Source organism: Nicotiana tabacum, chromosome 24 (genome assembly GCF_000715075.1).
Source record: "Nicotiana tabacum cultivar K326 chromosome 24, ASM71507v2, whole genome shotgun sequence".
Classification (NCBI taxonomy): domain Eukaryota; kingdom Viridiplantae; phylum Streptophyta; class Magnoliopsida; order Solanales; family Solanaceae; genus Nicotiana; species Nicotiana tabacum.
Window position 1 is genome coordinate 63,382,847 of NC_134103.1, and position 19,214 is coordinate 63,402,060.

Genomic DNA, 19,214 nt, shown 5'->3' on the forward strand with positions numbered 1-19,214 from the left:
TCTTAGGTTTTGGTACTGTTATGGTATTTGCAATACGTGAAGGTCGGGTACGCGAGGTGACGAGTGCGTACTCGGGTTAAATGTTAAAAAATCCAATTCTTGCTGAGTAGTTTTCTTTTAATTCCTTAACTGAGTTGCTCTAGCATGTGTTGTCATCATGTTTAGCCTAATGTCGCATGTCTACGTGTCTTAGCTCTTACTTGCAATTTGTGCAACATGCTTAGTTCAATTACCTACTTCTTTAATTTTGTATTCAATCTTTAAGTGTAGGATTCCTTGCTGTAAATTCGTTGTTCCATAGGTTATGAGTTGTGTATTTCTTTTTGGGACTACGAGGCGGTACCTCGGGTCCTCCTCTGTTGTGTATTTACTTTTGGGACTACGAGGCGGTAACTCGGGAGCTCTCCTGTTCTGTATTTACGTTTAGGACTACGATGCAGTACCTCGGGAGCGTCCCTGTTGTTTACCTCTATTTGCGGTGTTGTTACCTTTATGTAATTTCTCATTGTTCAAATTCTTAGTCATTTTATTATATTATTATATCTTCTGCCTTGTTTCCTTTTATTCTAGTAGGGCCTTGACCTGACCTCGTCATTACCCTACCGAGGTTAGACTTGGCACTTACTGGGTACCGTTGTGGTGTACTCATACTACTCTTCTGTACATCTTTTGTGCAGATCCAATTATTGCCTACCAAACTAGGTACCAGTGAGCTAGCCCGTACGTGGAGATTTCAAGGTACATCTGTCAGCGTCTGCAGACCTCGACGCCCCCTCTATCTTTATGATGTTGCTTTCTTTATTTTCATTAGACTCTGATGTATAGAGACATTTAGCATTTTCTCTTTAGAGCTTGTGACTTATTTCTACCGGGTTTTGGGAGTTGTAACTATTTTGAATCGCAGTTCTTATTTATTTCAGATGTTGAGGTTGAGTTTTACCTTTATATTAAATTATTCCGCATAATTATTAGGCTTACCTAGTCTTAAAGACTAGGTGTCGTCACGACATCCTACGTAGAGAAATTTGGATCGTGATATATAAATACTTTAATCAACAGTCGAAATTGCTACAACTTTCAACTGCATGCATTTCCATCACAAATTGGCAGCAAAATTTTTTTTAAAAAAAAAATACTTTTTCACTAATAATATTATAATTGTTTAAATTGACATATAATATGGGTAATTTTTGAGGCCTTAACATTGTGGGGGCTTGATATTACTTTACTCGCATTAGGGTAAAGTCGATCATGTGTTTTGAGTTAGATGTTTTTGGGACTTTTTCGTATATATACAAAATTTAAAATTTATTTATCCGGTTTATCTAAAATTTCTATTTACATGAAGATACTATAGTTTTTTATAAAATATATAAAATTTGGTCAAAATCTACAATTTAAATATAATTTTTTTTGTATAAAATCCGGTCAAAAACTACAATTTATATACAACTTGTATATAATTATGTCAGTTGTATATATGTTGTATGTTGTTACCACACCCGGCATACAAAATATATACAATTTGTTTGTGTTCTTCTTCGAGTTTCAATCTAAAATTCTAACCAAAGCCACCTAGAATCTTTACCAAATTCTCTCAAAAAATAGATATAAACCACCAAAGGATATCCTCAATATTTGTAACAACATCCAATCCAAACAAATAACAATTTCGCATAATTCGATTTTCGAATTCAAAGTTTTGAAATTTTTTAATGGCTATCAATGGAGTTTAGACTCATGTCTTCATGTTTCGTTGGCCCTTACACTAATTCGGCATCCAAATTAGCAAAAAACTGAGAAGATTTTGAAGGTCTATTGCATAATTTTTTATGAAAAACTGAAAAATCAAGGAGTGCATTGAATTGTTCAAATAGCTAATAGTGTTAATTCTATATTAGTTTGGCAAAATTCGTGCATTAATATATTTCATAACTACTCTGGAATATCCAATCTATTCTTCTCGGATAGATTTCTACTTGAAGCAGCAGCAAAATGACGAAGGAATGAAAATTTGAGAACAGATAACAAAAGTAAGAAAATGAGAAAAATTAAGGTCCAATACATTGCTTTATATGTATCAATTTGCAATTAAGTTAAAACTTCAATATTAAGATTATTTTTGTCATGAGTTATAACTTGTTGTTATTTTGGAGTAGGTATTAGTGCATATTGTGGATCCAAAGCAATTTTTACCAAGATATTTTCCACCACGAAGCTCCATATTTTGAAGAGAACGAAAGTAGAATTTTGTCCCAAAGAAGAAGAGATGAAAAAGAAAAGGCAAAATACCTTAAACCACCCCTAAATTTGGCTCAGATTATTAGTGTTATCCCTGAACTATGCCCGGTCCTAATTAACCCCTATACTTGACTATATGAATTTAGAACCATCCCCTCCCCCCCCCCCCGGAGCTCGTATAGCCTAATTCAGTACATACACGCGCTGTCCACGTTAGAAATTTTATCTTATGTATGCTCCACGTAGGACAAAGAAAATATTATTTTATTTTATATACACAAATCAAAAGAAAAAAAGGAATTAAAATAAAATATTAGGAATAGTCGATCATTTTCTCCCAACATAGTAGTCAGTACTCCTCTCCCTCTCTCTCTCTCTCTCTCTCTCTCTCTCTCTCTCTCTCTCTCTCTCTCTCTCGAACTTTCTCTCAAATCCTCTCAATTTTCCCGATTGTTTGCCAATTATCTGTGATTTCTTCTCCAATTTTCAAGTGCTTCTCAGCAATCTTCTCCGTATATTCAAGTAGACATATCTAAAGGTTAGTGATTGAATTTTGATTTTTTTTATTAGGGTTGAAATATGATAGAGTTGAATTTCGATAATGATTTCAATCTTAAATGAAGATGAATAAGGGCTTTTAAATAGCCACTTTATATCTACAATACTTGATTTTGTACATGCATGCCCTTAAGGTTTTTTTCTGTTATAAGTAACAAATTTTAGGGCTTTTTTGATTTTTATATTTAGGGTTGTCTACATGTATATTTTGGAATATTTTAGTTATTTTGAAGATAGAGTAAGGCTTTTCCTGCCATTTCAGTTTATAACAAAATATATTAAAATATTTCTTTGTTAAAGTGAAGGTTTTATATGTATAGTACTTGTATTTTATATTTATTTTAATTGTTTCTCTTGTTTTACTGTTAACTTTAGATGTTCTCTTTAAAAGTCATTTCTTTTGGATGTTTCTCCATTTTTTTGTTACTGTTTTTTGTTAAAGCTTATGTTTTCATGCAACTATGAATTAATTAAGACTTGATGAATTGTGTATGTGGATGTAGGTTGTCCAATGGCTTCAAAATACTTTAATTTTAGATGGAAACTTGGGGGGATGTTGATGAGTGAAGTAGGGCCACTGTTTGTTGGGGGTAGGATTGAATATTCCTTCAACATTGACTTTGATCACTTGTCTATCCAGAACCAGTAGATATTGCTAAAGATTTTGGGATTAAAAAGTCAGGGACAACTTATATTGTACCTTCTAAGGGTGGCAAAGTGGTAGAATTAAAACAGGACAGGAATTTATTAGACCTTGGAGTATTGTTAAATGATGAAGACACAATAGATATTCTTGTATGCAATGACTCTAATTTTGAGGATGTGGGGCCTATTAATCAATATGCGACAAGTGGGGGAGGAGGTGGTAGTGAATTAACAAATATAAATGGGGGCAGCAGGGAATGTGTCCCTACTTTTAATCCCCAACCACCAATAATTACTGCAACACCAACTATAGATCTAGATCTAGGAGAAGATGTTGTCAATGCTGCCAGTGATGATATACAAAGAGAAGATGTTATCAATGGTGATATAGAAAATTTCAATACTTCATCTGAATCTGACTTTGAACTTTCTGATGACTATGGAAGTGATATTCATGAAGAACTTAGGGTTGTGAAACAAGATCTGAAGGCTTACAACAAAACAAAAGGAAGGAAAAAATAATAGGAAAGAAAAATCAGATGGGTTTCTAGGTGAGGCTGGTCTTGATGAAAGTTATGAAGATATTGATAAAGTTAAAAAAATCTAAAAGATAAATTGGGAGGTGATGATGATGAGCCATCTTATGACTCGTTAGATGCAGATAGTTTTGCTAGTGAATCTGATGGCGAAGCTGTCAGTGATGATGAAGTAGGAGGAGGGAACTTGAGGGAAAGGAAAAAAAGCAATAGAGTAATATATGATCCAGATTGTGATAAGGTTATTTGGAAAATTGGTCAAGTCTTTGAAAATGTGAGTGAGTTTAGAGAGGCTTTGATCAAGTATGCTGTAAAGAAAGGGGTTCAGTTAGACAAATACAAGAATGAACCAAGTAGAGTTAGGGTGAAGTGCAAGCCTGGTTGTCCTTGGATGATATTTGCTAGCAAGGAAGGTAGAAGCTCAAATTTTACAGTCAAGACATATAATCCAAGGCATAAATGTCATAAGACCAATATTAATTTTTTTACAATTCCAAATATCTGGCCAAGCATTATAAAGAGATGATCATTTCACAACCTACCATAAAAAGGTGGGAAATACAAGATCATGTGAGGAAATATTTGGGTGTGTATGTGGGGAAGGCTATTTGTTTAAAGATAAAAAAAAATATGTTGAAAGAGGTTATGGAGATCATGTTGCTGAGTTTGGTAGGTTATTTGACTACATAGATGTGCTGCTACAGACAAATCCCGGCAGCACATGTGTTGTTAAGGTTACTGAACAAGAAGATGGTAAAAAAGAGTTTGTAAGCTTCTAATGTAGACGGGATATCTCCAATGGCAATGAAGGTATTCAACACTAATATGGAGAAGTCAATGATGTGTAAGATTCATTGAATGGAGACAATGGCTTTAAAATTAAGGAAGGTAAAATTAATTTTATTGTTCACCTAGAAAGAGGATATTGTAGCTGCAGGTCATGGCAACTGAAAGGCATTCCATATGCACATGCCATAACAATAATGCACAATAGGAGGATTAATGGATCTGAGTCAATTGCAACATGGTACAGAAAGGAGACCTATCTGCAGGCTTATTCAAACTTTATACAACCTATCCCCAATATGATAATGTTACTAGTTACCTCAAATCCAAAGATTGTGCCTCCTGTAGTTCAAAAAATGTCTGGCAGGCCAAAGAGAAATAGAAGAAAGGATGAAGGAGAAGTTAAAAAGGCTGGTAAGTTATCCAAAATGGGAATAGCAATGACATGCTCTATTTGCAAGTCCAGTGCATATAATAAAAGAAGTTGTCCCTCCAGGCCAACAGCCCCCACAGTAACATCAGAGGTAAAACGTATCTACATTACTTTACATTGAATTATTGGATAGAGTTTTTACTTGACTTGTTACCTTTTAATGTAATGTTTCCCAACAATCATCAACTGGAAGTACAAGGAAGAGAAGTATTATTGATACTCAAGAGGGAACTACAAACAGGAAAGGTATTAAAGGGAGTAGAACTAAGTATAAGAGGCCGAAGGTTAAAGAGCAAGGTGTATTTGTGTCTAAGATTGGTTATAGTTGTGTTAATGTAAGTGTTTCTACTGCTTACTCTAACTTTATTATTGCTGCTATCTTCAGTTATGCTTCAGCGGTCATAGAATATCTCTTTTAATTGCAACAAGGTATGCGTAGCAGCAGAGTAATTTCCACAGCTGCAGTGATGAATTCTGCAGAAGTTACAGGTGATATTGGATATAAACCCAGCAAGTCTTTGAAGTGGAAAGGAAAGAAAGCTATTACTCAAAGAGAACTCCAAATGCAAAGTGCTATACATAGAGTCCAAAAAAGATCAAAGGCTGTTGAAATTCAAACAAGATCACAAACGGAAACTTCTCATTCGAAGATAACAACATAAATTTCTAGGATTAACTTAGCTAAGTTAATTTTTGTGTTAGTATTGGCAGTATTCTGTAGAAACTTTGATGCTGTTTCTAGTAGTATTTTGTAAGCACTTTGTGTTGGTGCTGGTAGTGATTTACAATCATTTTGTGTTGGTGTTGGTAGTATCTTATAAGCACTTGTGATGCTGTCCAATTTATTTTTGTTAAATGACTCTTGCAATGTCTAAACTTTTGGTAATGGTATAATTATCGCTTGGATGTCTGTTGCTCATCCCACTCTTTCTCAAGTGTAACTGTATGGATTCATGTTTTCAGTTGAAGACCAAAGCAAACAAGAAGAAAGTGGTCCTGTTAAAGTAGTTGCTGAAGTTGAAACAGTGTGGTCTTTTGTATATAGTTTGTCCTTATCTTTTGTTTTAATCTCACCCAAGTACTACGTACTATGTTCTCTTGATTTCCGGTTTTTCATTCTACCAATTTCACTTAATAAGATTGCTACACAATTTTTTGAAAATATAGGTCTATAGTATAATATCGAAACAATGTGTTTTCTTGCAATTTAAAGATAAAAAATGAAAGTATTACATTAGACCCCAACCAAAATACAACATCAAGTTACATAGCACACTGATACATAGATAAATCTTCAAAGTTTTTTTCCATTTCAACTCTTGCTCTTGTTTATTTCTCTTCTTCAACAAACCCAAAATAACAACATTTGCTTGTTCTGAAAATTCTGGATCATACCACTCGAAAAATTTACAAGCTACTTGACTTTTAACCTGTGACAATGGACGGAAATTAGAGACAAGAAGAAAATATATACAACAAACCCAACAAAAATATTCTAAAATTGAACCTTCTAAATATCACTAATCTCACTATATTCATACTTTATACTTTCTGCATCCAAGAAATTTTTACACATGCCGGATACCCACATCTACAAAGTGTATTCATCTTTAACATGGGGTATGGTGGAGAAAAATAGGACAGAAATCTGGAAATGAGACTAAGTAATTTAACTAATAAAGAAGAAAATCAAGAATTATAGGAAAATGTATGAACTTGAGTTTGGGTTCAATGGAGGATGTTATAAATAGGAAGAAAGGGATTGTAGCCGTTGGGATGTTATTTGGGGGCCTATTTTTGCTGTTTGATAGCTTTGTCACGCGTTATAGTGCACTTAATACTATTTGCTATGCCATGCGGTAGATAAAGGAATTTCTAAATTCATATAGTCAAAGTGTAGGGGTAATTAGGATCGGACATAATTAGGAAAGGACACTAATAATGTGAGCCAAGTTTAGGAGTGGGTTAAGATATTTTGTCAAAAGAAAACAACCTCATAAACAGAACTAAAAAGATTGAATGGGAAAAAGAGCGAGGCTGCAGTAACTGCCAAGCGTAGAATAGAACAAAACAAGGAAAAGGGCAAAGAGATTGACACTTAGGAAGTCTATCTGCTTGCAAGAACACACCATCTAATTGTCCTCTGTGCAACATGTGTCACTTCCACTCCCCACGCGTCCATTCAACTCCTCTTTAAATTCATCAACTCGTCCATTAATATCACTTCACTTCATCTCTAAAAGAAAGAAACTCACTCTCAACATTAATATATCCATCCAATCCATGGCTGACCCACGCCAGCAGCAGCAGCAACAACAAATACAACCCACTGAAGCCATGAAAAGCCTCCTCCCTCAAAAGGGTCCCTCAAAATCACAAGTTTTAGCAGTAGTTACTCTTTTTCCAGTTGGAGGTGCTCTTCTTTGTCTTGCAGGGTTGACGCTCACAGGGACTCTTATCGGTCTTGCAGTTGCAACCCCTCTCTTGTTGCTGTTCAGCCCTGTTTTGGTGCCTGCAGTTCTAACCATAGCATTGGCTGTCACTGGATTCTTGACTTCAGGAGCTTTCGGGATTACGGCGCTGTCTTCCTTGTCTTGGATCATAAACTACTTGAGGAGTATCAGAGGGCCGGGGAGAGAGCAGTTGGAGCATGCAAAGAGGAGAGTGCAGGATACAGCTGGAACCATGGGACAGAGGACAAGGGAAACTGGTCACACATGATCCGTTTGGAAAATAGCTCAAATCATAAATCTGTGTTTTTACCGTGTACACGTTGTCTAGTGTGAAAGTTTTCTTCATTGTGCCAGCATTTGGGAGTTTTGTGTAATAAATAGGGTGCTTTGTTTCACCTTACCAAAGTGCTATTGCCCCTTTTCCTTGTCTTTCATTAACTCTTTCCAGTTAAAGAGTAATTTCCTCGATCATAAAGTGTTTGTCTTTTTTCTTTAGATTTTTACTGTATCCTCATGTGAAATAAGATTTTCTTTTCCCAATACTGTTCCGTTCTTAACTCACGTTATTTGCTTGAAACTTCTTCGACCCCGACTCCAATTCCCAGTTCTGTTAACAGTCAAAGTGCCCTTTTTTTGGGTGGGTTGCAGGTACGAGCGGAAGAAAAAGAGGAAGGAAAGGCGTTGAGAAATCGTTCACAAATCATACTAGCTAAACTGAACAATATGCCTAGTAACAATAATAATGATAATACTCAAGAAAGATTCGAGGACTCGCGCCAATTTATGAAAAAGTATAAGAATAAATTAGTATTTACTAAAGTCGCTGAAATACTAGGGGAAAGGACCATTTTATGCTAGTGTCCCGCGTAGATTTTGATCTGTGAATGATTATTTCAGACACTTTTGAAGATTGATGGCAGATGCAGAATTGGATAAAGTTATGATTCAATAGCCTATTTGGGAGGCAACTGACATAGCAATTTTACTAGATTGTGACATGGTCTTCATGAGCACATAAGGTTACATGGTGAATTTCCTTTATCTACTGTTTGTCAATTTGAGGAACTTTATTCAAGAATTAAGATTCCAATAAATAGCCAAATTAAGGACAGTTTGAGTTTGTATGTGGACCGCAAGCGACATGCTGCCTTGATTTAAGGAAGCAACACCACAAGATCATTCAACTGATTACATGAAGAAAGAAGAATGAAGCGATCAATATTCTACAGAAAAGGGTAGAGCATATACATATTTTGTACCTTGAATATGAAGATGTGACACATTCTTTCATCAAAATTTTTGATGACCAAGAAATTTGTCAGGAGCCGATCCTTTGGACCAATCGCAGCCTTCGAAACTCGAAGATGATGGGTCCGCCACTCTACCTTATCTAATTAAATACACTGAGTTAGTTCCTTTGGCGCATGGCTCGAACATGTGACCTAAGCTCAACTGTTGCCAAAAACTCATGCGCGATTAATTAGGTTGGCTTTTGGAACATAGGTAAGAGGGTAACCTGGCATAGGCAGCTTAATTTGACTCCTATAAACAATCAGTAGAATGCATAAAAGTAGAAGAAACAGAGCAACTTGCTATGTTTCAGGTAAAAAATGCTATATTAAGAAATCAATGACGCCATGTACAGCAACCGGAAACAATATGCTCCTCCAGTGCCTTGGTGATCTTCCCATGATTGGGAACATAACTGTTGACCCGCCTCCCGCATTCTCGTCAAATTTAACATCTGATAGACAGCGAAAAATCCAGACAATGCATGATAACGAGTTCAAATAACCTTTTTAATTTGGAGGGGAAAATACATGGTTATGAAAGAGTTCAAATGGACAGCTGAATTCTGCAAGCAATATCTTGTGTGCCAATCTTTCTACTAGATATTTACACCCTAAATAAAGAATCTTAAAGATAAATGAGATGTTGTGGACATCCCCGTATCTTGAAACAGATAAACCGGAAATTACCACGCAGTTGCTCTCCATGACCAAGGAAAACACTGCTAGCATATGAAGAAAATGTGGGGAAAAGCGAGTTTTGAAGCTATAAAGCTCTTTATACCAAGACATAAAGGATCCTGTGCGGGAAAAGACAAGGGTCATCCACACTTCTGACGACATGGAAGGATGACCCAAGGGGGGAAAGAAACCAAAGGGTAATCACAGTTTGTTTCTTCTCCAAAATATAGACCCCAGTTCAGCAATGTTAATTGAAATTCAAAACAAATGGATCTTGGGCCACTCAATCCCAAAAACTAGTTCATGAGGTGAGGATTGCCCAAGACCATATTGTACATGGTCAAAATCGAGCTCGTAGTGCATCCTAGCCTCCGACATGGTAAGCCTGGCTCGAGACATGACAATAAAGGGCTTAAGATCGACCCCAAATCCCACCGGGCTAGAACCCGAAGATAGGACGCCCGCCTTAGAGAATATCGAGGCCATGATCCCGGTACCGGTCCTAGCCTCAAACGACTTTGAAGAAACATTGTCAGCATAGCCAACGGAAGACCGAAATATCCGTGACCGGCCGGATATTACGGCGGGAATCTCGGTACGTACCGATAAAGAACCAGCAATCAGTAAATCAAGAGATTTTTACCTTTTATAGAATTGTACCTAAAGTAGGACTCCTCTACTATATAAAGGGAGTCTGATGATTCATAAAGTATAGGGTAACACGCATTCTAAAGCAATATATTATTATTTTTTCTATTATTAGTTCTTCTGCTTTCGTTCATCAGTGTTTGTTGTTACGAGCCCAGATCGAGGGCAAATATTTCACTAAGGCTTAAATCGTCTTCCTCGTGTGGTTTGAGCTTATTTTATCCTTATTTATTTAATTTGTCTTTATTTGCTGCTTTGTGTAAAATAAATCCGCGTATCCTCAAAACCACTTACAAATTTAATTGTTATCCGATTTTGAGGGTAAACAGTTTGGCGCCCACCGTGAGGCTGAGGATAATAGTGGTTATTTGATACAAATTTCTGTAATACACATTACTTTACACTTGTTCTTTGGAGTGTCTCTAATTTCAGGTTAAAGCTTAAAATGTTAAACTCCTAGTCAGCACCTCTACGTGTTGACGAAGAGTCCGGTCATCACGGCGAAAATAACAACATAACTCCCAGTGGCGAGATACCACATGTTGATCCTATCTGAATTCCGGTCGCTGACCCGATTGATGCCAACTCGCATGTGGCCATCAACGCAAATCTGCCTACCGACCCCGAGAATAGCGTCCATGGTGAAGCCCGATCAGTAACCCGAAATACATAAGACGTTAGAGAGGACGAGATCAATTTACGGGTAATTTTTAAAATGTTGCAGGCTCAACAGGCGGCAATAGCCCAGTTACAGAACCAAATTCGCGCACCGAGCATAATTGAACCCGATCTATCCCGGGAAGTCAGCCGCAGAAACGAACCAGTCGCAGAAAGGCCGAATAAAAATGAATCGGGGACCAACCCCGAGATCATAAAGATGCGAGAGGAACTGATGAAACAGGTAGAATCAGGAGAGAAGAAAATCGAAGCTAATGACAAAAAGGTGGAAACCTACAATTTTAGGGTCGACCAAATCCCAGGAGCACCGCCGATATTAAAAGGCATGGATTCCAAGAAGTTCGTTCAAACACCTTTTCCTCCTAGCGCGGCTCCAAAGCTGATCCCTAAGAAGTTCTGCATGCCCGAGATCCCTAAGTACAATGGAACGACCAACCAAAATAAGCATTTGACCTCCTATACATGTGCCATCAAAGGGAACGACTTGGAGGATGATGAGATCGAGTCCGTCTTGTTGAAAATGTTCGGGGAGACCCTGTCAAAAGGAGCTACAATATGGTATCACAACTTACCTCCTAATTCTATTGACTCATTTGCTATGCTTGCAGATTCCTTCGTAAAAGCATACGCCGGGGATATCAAGGTCGAGACCAGGAAGTCAGACCTTTACAAAGTAAAACAGAGGGATAACGAGATGCTCAGGGAATTCGTGTCCCGATTTCAAATGGAACTGTTGGACTTGCCCCCGGTCACGGATGATTGGGTCGTTTAGGCTTTCACCCAAGGACTCAACATTCGAAGCTCGTTACCTTCACAACAACTGAAACAAAACTTGGTAGAATATCCGGCCGTCACTTAGGCAGATGTCCATAACCAGTATCAATCGAAAATCAAGGTCGAAGATGATCAGCTTGGGGCCCTTCCAGGCTCGTGTATCCTGTCAGAACAATCGACAGAGTCAAGAGAGACATCGATCGTGAACCGAGGTCAAACAGGGATCGGTATTAGCTGTACAATGGAGACCGATGAAGTAGTGGGTCCGGGCGGAACCCTGTGAGGAATGAAAGAAAAAATGACCGAGGTCAAAGCAATTGGGGACTCATGAGAAAAAACAGCTTCGACAGGCCCGTCGGGCCTAAAGAAGTGCCAAGATTATCGGAGTACAACTTCAACGTCGAAGCCGCCACTATCATATCTGCCATCGGATGCATCAAAGATACCAAATGGCCTCGACCTTTACTGGGTCCGGGCGGAGCCCTGTGAGGAATGAAAGAAGAAATGACCGAGGTCAAAGCAATTGGGGACTCATGAGAAAAAACAGCTTCGACAGGCCCGTCGGGCCTAAAGAAGTGCCAAGATTATCGGAGTACAACTTCAACGTCGAAGCCGCCACTATCATATCTGCCATCGGATGCATCAAAGATACCAAATGGCCTCGACCTTTACAGTTCGATCCAGCCCAAAGGGATCCTAACCTAATGTGCAAATATCACGACACTCATGACCACAGAACAGAAGACTGCCGACAATTAAAATAGGAGGTAGCCCGGCTGTTCAAAAACGGACATCTCCGAGAGTTCTTGAGTGATCGGGACAAGAACCACTTCAGAAACAGGGATTCTAGTAAGCAGACCGAATAGGAGGAACCTCAGCACATCATTAACATGATCATCGGTGGGGTCGACATTCCCCAGGGGCCAATGCTGAAGCGTACCAAAGTATCCATCACAAGAGAAAAACGGACTCGGGATTACGTACCGGAAGGAACTTTGTCTTTCAACGACAAAGATGTTGAGGGGATTGTATAGACCCATAACGATGCACTGGTGATATCGGTACTCATAAATAAATCTCGAGTTAAGCGTGTGTTAATTGATCCGGGTAGCTCAGCCAATATCATCAGATCGAGGGTCGTGAATAACTCGGCCTACAAGATCAGATCGTACCTGCAGTTCGAGTCCTGAACGGGTTCAACATGGCATGTGAGAGCACTAAAGGGAAGATAACATTACCGGTGAACGTCGCCGGAACCATTCAGGAAACCAAGTTCTATGTAATAGAAGGAGATATGAGATACAAGGCTTTGTTCGGGAGGCCATGGATTCACAACATGAGAGCAATACCCTCAACACTGCACCAGGTGCTGAAACTCCCAATACCCGGAGGAATCAAAATAGTTTACAGGGAATAACCGGCCACCAAGGAAATGTTCGGAGTCGATGCCGTGATCCCGACATCCACACTCTCAACAACGAAGGGTCCGAATCCGATGGCCATAGACGAGGCTAAATAGCAATTACCGGTACCAACCTCGATAGAACCGGAGAAATAAGGGGTAGACGAGGACGACGACTATGGAATTCCCAGATCTTTCATAACCACCGACGATTCCGACGCTACCAAATCAACGGTCGAGGAACTGGAGCAAGTCGTACTAACCGAACACTTGCCCGATCGAAAGGTATACCTGGGCACGGGGTTAAGCCCCGAGCTCAGGAAACAACTCATTCAATTTTTTATAGCTAATAAAGATTGTTTCTCTTGGTCCCACCTTGATATGATAGGGATCCCTCCGGAAATAACCACTCACAAGCTAAGCCTGGACCCAAAGTTCCACCCGGTCAAGCAGAAAAGGAGACCCCAGTCCGAGGTCAAACATGCTTTCATCAAGGATGAGGTATCTAAACTCCTTAAAATAGGATCCATTCAGGAGGTTAAATACTCGGATTAGTTAGCAAACATAGTGGTAGTCCCTAAAAAAGGGAGTAAATTAAGAATGTGTGTAGACTATAAAGACTTGAACAAGGCATGTCCCAAGGACTCCTTCCCTTTTCCCAACATCGATCGCATTATCGATGCAACAGCCGGCCACGAGATCCTCAGTTTTCTCGACACCTATTTCGGGTACAACCAAATACAGATGAACCTGGGCGATCAGGAAAAAACCTCCTTCATCACTAAGTATGGCACTTACTGCTATAACGTGATGCCATTCAGACTAAAAAATGCCGATGCCACCTACCAACGCCTAGTAAACCAGATGTTCGAGGAACAAATAGGAAAATCAATAGAGGTTTACATTGACGGTATATTGGTTAAGTCCCTACGAGCAGAGGAACATTTGAAACATTTACATGAAACATTCAACATATTGAAGAAATACAATATGAATTTAAACTCGGAGAAGTGTGCATTTGGAGTCGGATCCGGTAAATTCCTTGGATTCATGGTGTCCAACCGGGGAATCGAGATCAACCCCGATAAGATCAAAGCCATCGAAGATATCACTGTTGTAGACAACGTAAATGCCGTACAAAGATTAACCGGACGCATAGCAGCCATGGGGCGATTCATCTCAAGGTTTTCCGACAAGAGCCACCGGTTCTTCTCACTGTTGAAAAAGAGGAATAACTTCTCGTGGACCCCCGGAGTGCCAACGGGCCTTGGAGGAGATCCAGCGATATCTATCGAGCCTACCGCTACTCCACACGCCGAAGACAGACGAGTAGTGTTTCTCCTAAATGCACACGCAAGTATACGTGATTGTACAAGTAATAAAATAATAAGTCGAGTGTCGAACCCACAGAGACTTGCATTAACTACCCACTAAATTCACCAAGATTGTTATTCAGTCGAGCCAATCCGAGTTCAAAAGTGTGGTTATACTAAACAATAATTCTAACTAGTGACTAAATTATCAAGCAGCAAAATGATTGTTGTGTATTCAGTAGAGACAAATATTCCAGGGTTGTGATCGATTCACCAATCCTATTGTGTTCTAGTTAAATCTCCCTTTTATTCAATTCACTCATGGTTGCTAATTAATCAAATAATTGCTCTCGTAGCCTTCTCCCGAAGTACTACTCGCCTATTCAAAATAGATTAACGCCTATATTCCTATGAAATCAATTTATGAAGAACGCATTAAGATTACGTTATTTAATCAAGCACGGTGACTAGGTCTATTCCTATCCTAACCATAAATCCCCCCCCCAGAGTTAAGATCGTGCTCTTTTCAGTTCTTCTCTAATCTAAACATGGCTTTCCCAAGCATAGCATATATAGTAAATAGAACCTAACTGTTGGCCAGACAATTAAGCAATTAATCACAGAATTGATGAAACAACCATATATTAGTCAATTGAAATCAAGGTTAAGTTAACGTTAAACAACAATATTCATGACTAAATCACAACCCCAAAACTATGGATTTTATCCACTCATGATAGTATCAAACAATTTCATAAGTGTTGGATAATTGAAAATACTAAGAAACAATGAATAAAACTGAGATCTCTTCGCTCCCGAATGTTTCTCGTGTGTATTTCCTCTTCAAAGTGGCGTCCATCCCTCTAAAAATAAGCTTAATCTTGCTTTTATACGTGTTGGGTAGGTCTAGGGCCGAAATAACCTTGTCCCGGATAAAACTGGACAAACTTCTGTCGCCAGCGTCCAGCCCAGCGCCCCACGCTGACCCTGGTGCTGGGCTTCTTGATCATTCTGTCTCTGGAGCCACAGGTGGCGCTCCACGCTTCCTGTGGCGCTGAAAATCCGGGGTTTCCTTTTTTCGTCCATTTTGGCTCTAATCTCGCATCTTTCGCCCCCAATTTCTTACGGATGATTCCCACACATAAAAACACCCCGAATTAGTATAAATCAACACATTTTACATCCGAAATCCACGAAATACGAGTAAAACATGAGGAGATATACATATAAATATATATACTTTAAGTTAAATATCAACACCCCAAACTTAGACTCTTGCTCGTCCTCGAGCGATAGGACTATCAAACATACCGCCAGCTATGTACAAATCTCAACTATAGAGGAGCACTTTAATTTCTAACCATACACTCTACCCTTGACTATGATCAATACCGGCCATCAAGCTTGCACATGCAAAATTTACATTCTTCCCGTTTTAAGCACGCCCAAGTATAATATTTCAATTCGATCAATTCAAATAACCTATCCGTAACCACCCAACCTCAAGAGTCGACTCGTTACCACTAAGCACCCTCAACTCGCGTACTCACCCAACAAAAGAAGGTTACAACATTACTAATCATTCATGAGCTCATGTGCCCTCACCAACAAACAAAAGAGTGAATATAGACTAGTCCACACATTCAAGTATGCTTTTGAATATAAATTAAGGACATCACACAATTGAACAAAATTCGCTCATTCTCACAAAGAATTCATATGCATCCCGTGGTCGTACCATAAGCTTGCCCGTAGTGTACATCTCTACTAATCTAAGATAGCCAATTCTAGGATCAATTAGGACTTTAAGGTTGTAATGTAGGCTAAGGGGCAGGTATGATACATTTAGGAATGGTGACTAACCCGCCTAGGCACTTTAATACACTACACTCATAAATCGAGCACATATTCTTCTCAACCAATTTACTTGCCACAAACCATATACAACATAGTCCCCTTTTTCATTAAGCACTTCTATACTACCACTAGCACAAATTAGTAAAATTAGGAGGTGTGTGTTTTTCTACATACTTTGACTATCATTATTTTTCTCGTCTACACACACTCCACCCTTTAAAGTCCATCGGTTAGTGACTTTTGATTTCAACTTTAGTGCACCAAAGGGCCCTTCCATGGTTCCACTCAAAAGCGACTCCCCAATATCTCCCCTTACTTCTTTTAGCGACTAAGTACCTTAGAAGGTAAAGGTTCAATAATCTCAAATTAAGAACAAAATAGGAGTATGGCTTGTAATGTGGTTGCCAAAAGAAAGGTTTATAGGCTCAAAGGGGATAGCAACGGAAAATTTTATTTTTATGTGACAAGCACATCTAAGATCAAGCAAGAAACGCCTACGTCATCTCCTAGATTAGCACAACTTAACAATTTCGCTTCGATTAACACACTGAGCAAGTTCTAGACTATACAGGATAGCACAGAAGATCACAAATCCTCTCAAACACATTGCACATTACTCAATCAAGACTGTTTTGTTCAACTCTCAAGTCAAGCAAGCACACATAATTGAGAAAATTTAGGCAATATTGCACTATGTGGCATACAAGTCGAACAACTGAGAAAAAACATCATAAAATAGGTTATTTACTTTACTTAGACGTCACAATTCAAACCAAATGCACGGGAAGATAGAATGTATGTCATAGCCTAATGTGCCAGCTTCCAACACGTCAACGAGTGTCTCAGAGCAACTCAGTTTCTTCCTAACCTACTCCTAAAAATAATAATAAAGTACCCGATTCGAGTTACACCCTTAGAAAAGAACCGGTGCCCAAAGAAAAACCAAGGGATACTACCTAACTATCCTAAAAAATCTTTTTGGTGTTTTTAATCGGACTTTATCACTCAAGAAAATTGTCCAAAAAATCCCTCGTCAGGAAAAGTTTGAGCTTTTTCTGATTTGTTTTTAAAAAAAACAAACTAGGCTAAAAATTAGACTCAGTAAAACTAATAAAAGAAACAAATTGATACAAGTTATACAAATTACATCACAGGTAGTATTTCTCCCACCCCACACTTAGCTTATGCGTAGTCTTCGATGCATATAAAAATGTAAAACAGAGTAGGGTGACAAGAAAACTCCCTGTCAGTCGGAGTCCTCCTCTTCAACATGCCCTCCATCCATAGTTCCGGGCACATCATCATCAAATCCTAGAGGCACCAAAGCCAGGGGCCACGTAACATCATCACCCACATCATCCTCCGTGTCAAAGCCTTTTACAGTGTTTGCATCCTCCGACGAGTGAACGGGGCTGCCAGGCGCAATCCCCAACATCTTTTTGGAGGAACTAGACAAGTCATTGCGTAAATGCATACGCTCTTCGTCTGAGATACCAACCCGGCTCATGATTAAATTCAAGGAGTTATAAAGATACCTGTTGAAGTTTTCATCTCGTTCGTTCCGTGCAGCCTGAGTAAGCTTATATATAGGCTCCAACAAGGATGTGATGTCCAATAGCCCTTTAGGTGCCTCCACCACCTCATCATACCCTGGGTACTCCGGCATCTCTCGGGAGAGCATATATTTCATGAGCAAGTTACCGAAGAAGAACCTCCTAATCTGTTGCCCAAATCACGTGCGGGCCATCTCACCGAGCATGATCTCACCCACATTAATGGGTCTTCTAGTCATCAAAAAGAATATGACACATACTCGAGCTCGAGTGTAGTCGTTGTTGTGATCCACAGGCATGAGTCTGGCTTGCACAAAATTCTGCCACACTTTGGCGGTCTTGTTGAAATCAGAGCGAACCATATGAAGGTGAATATCGCCTTGCTTTTTAGTCCACTTGGCATTTGAATCTATGCCATAAAGAGTGTGATGTATCGCCATGTAGCTTGAGCTTTTGACAAATTTCTTTAGCCTCCTCGGGTCTGAGTTCTTAATCCCCAAAAATGCACATAATGACCGCCTATACAGTGGCACGTCCTTCCCAAGTACATGTGACCTGAACAAGTCTGCATTCCAGTTGGCGTACAGTTCCCGCACCATGCTCAAATTTGCATGGCCAGGGCATTCTAGTGGTTTATCCATGTTCAGTGAACGCAATCGGCCAAGTACCTGTGGGAAGTTTCTTTCTAAAGTTTTGACATTAATCCCCATTTCCGAAATGTACCGCCCCGAGGGCACGAAATCCCTATGCCATACAATAGCCTCGTCAGTACTTAAATTCAAGCGAGGCCTCAGTTGTAATGGTGCCTGCTGTAATCCCTCGGCAACTTGTTTTCCTTTAGCTTGCCTTGAGGACCCTTCTCCTTGCTTGTGCTTTTTGGGCGCGGGGGCGGTGGTGGAAGACTTTATTATTCCCTTGCCTTTGCTTGCCATAACGACCTACAACATAGATAATCATGAATGTGAGAACGAATCAACAAATCCGCCTAAGGTTGTCGCGCGCGAAAAATGACCCCACACTTAAAAATCGAAGGCTCAATGTACAATACTTCACAATTTTGATCTAAACTGCACAAGTGTTGCACTCCAAGGCCATGGGTACTCAAGACTTCCCCATGCCACAAAATAGCTAAAAGGCATTAATCAATGCCATACAAACAAGTGATTGATCATGACTTAGTGAATTCATGCAAGCAAGTGGCTTATGGTGCATTAATTTCCACAACTACTACAACTACACTCAATTAGCTAACTCTACAAAATTCTACAACATACATCATATAGGATACATGGTGTGCGCAACATGTGTGCACTGAAACCAAGCTCCCAAGCATGTAAAATCATCCCCCCACACCCCACACTTAGCCT

The 19,214-nt window shown here is 39.3% G+C and overlaps 1 protein-coding gene and 1 long non-coding RNA gene across 2 annotated transcripts; both read left to right on the forward strand.

Moving 5' to 3' along the window:
* The first annotated feature begins 2,570 nt into the window (after window positions 1-2,570).
* Window positions 2,571-6,123, forward strand: LOC142177972 (uncharacterized). The gene is made up of 2 exons (XR_012706506.1): window positions 2,571-2,779; window positions 5,585-6,123. It is a non-coding gene; the product is annotated as an uncharacterized LOC142177972 (long non-coding RNA).
* A 1,359-nt stretch (window positions 6,124-7,482) lies between these two features.
* LOC107821969 (oleosin H2) lies at window positions 7,483-7,920 on the forward strand. Its single transcript, XM_016648459.2, has one exon. It carries the CDS (start codon window positions 7,483-7,485, stop codon window positions 7,918-7,920), a length of 438 nt encoding a protein of 145 aa, XP_016503945.1.
* The last annotated feature ends 11,294 nt before the right edge of the window (window positions 7,921-19,214 follow it).

What these genes read in the sequence shown, in the direction of transcription:
- LOC107821969 (XM_016648459.2), top strand. Translation starts at nt 7,483, where the DNA reads ATGGCTGACCCACGCCAGCAGCAGCAGCAACAACAAATACAACCCACT.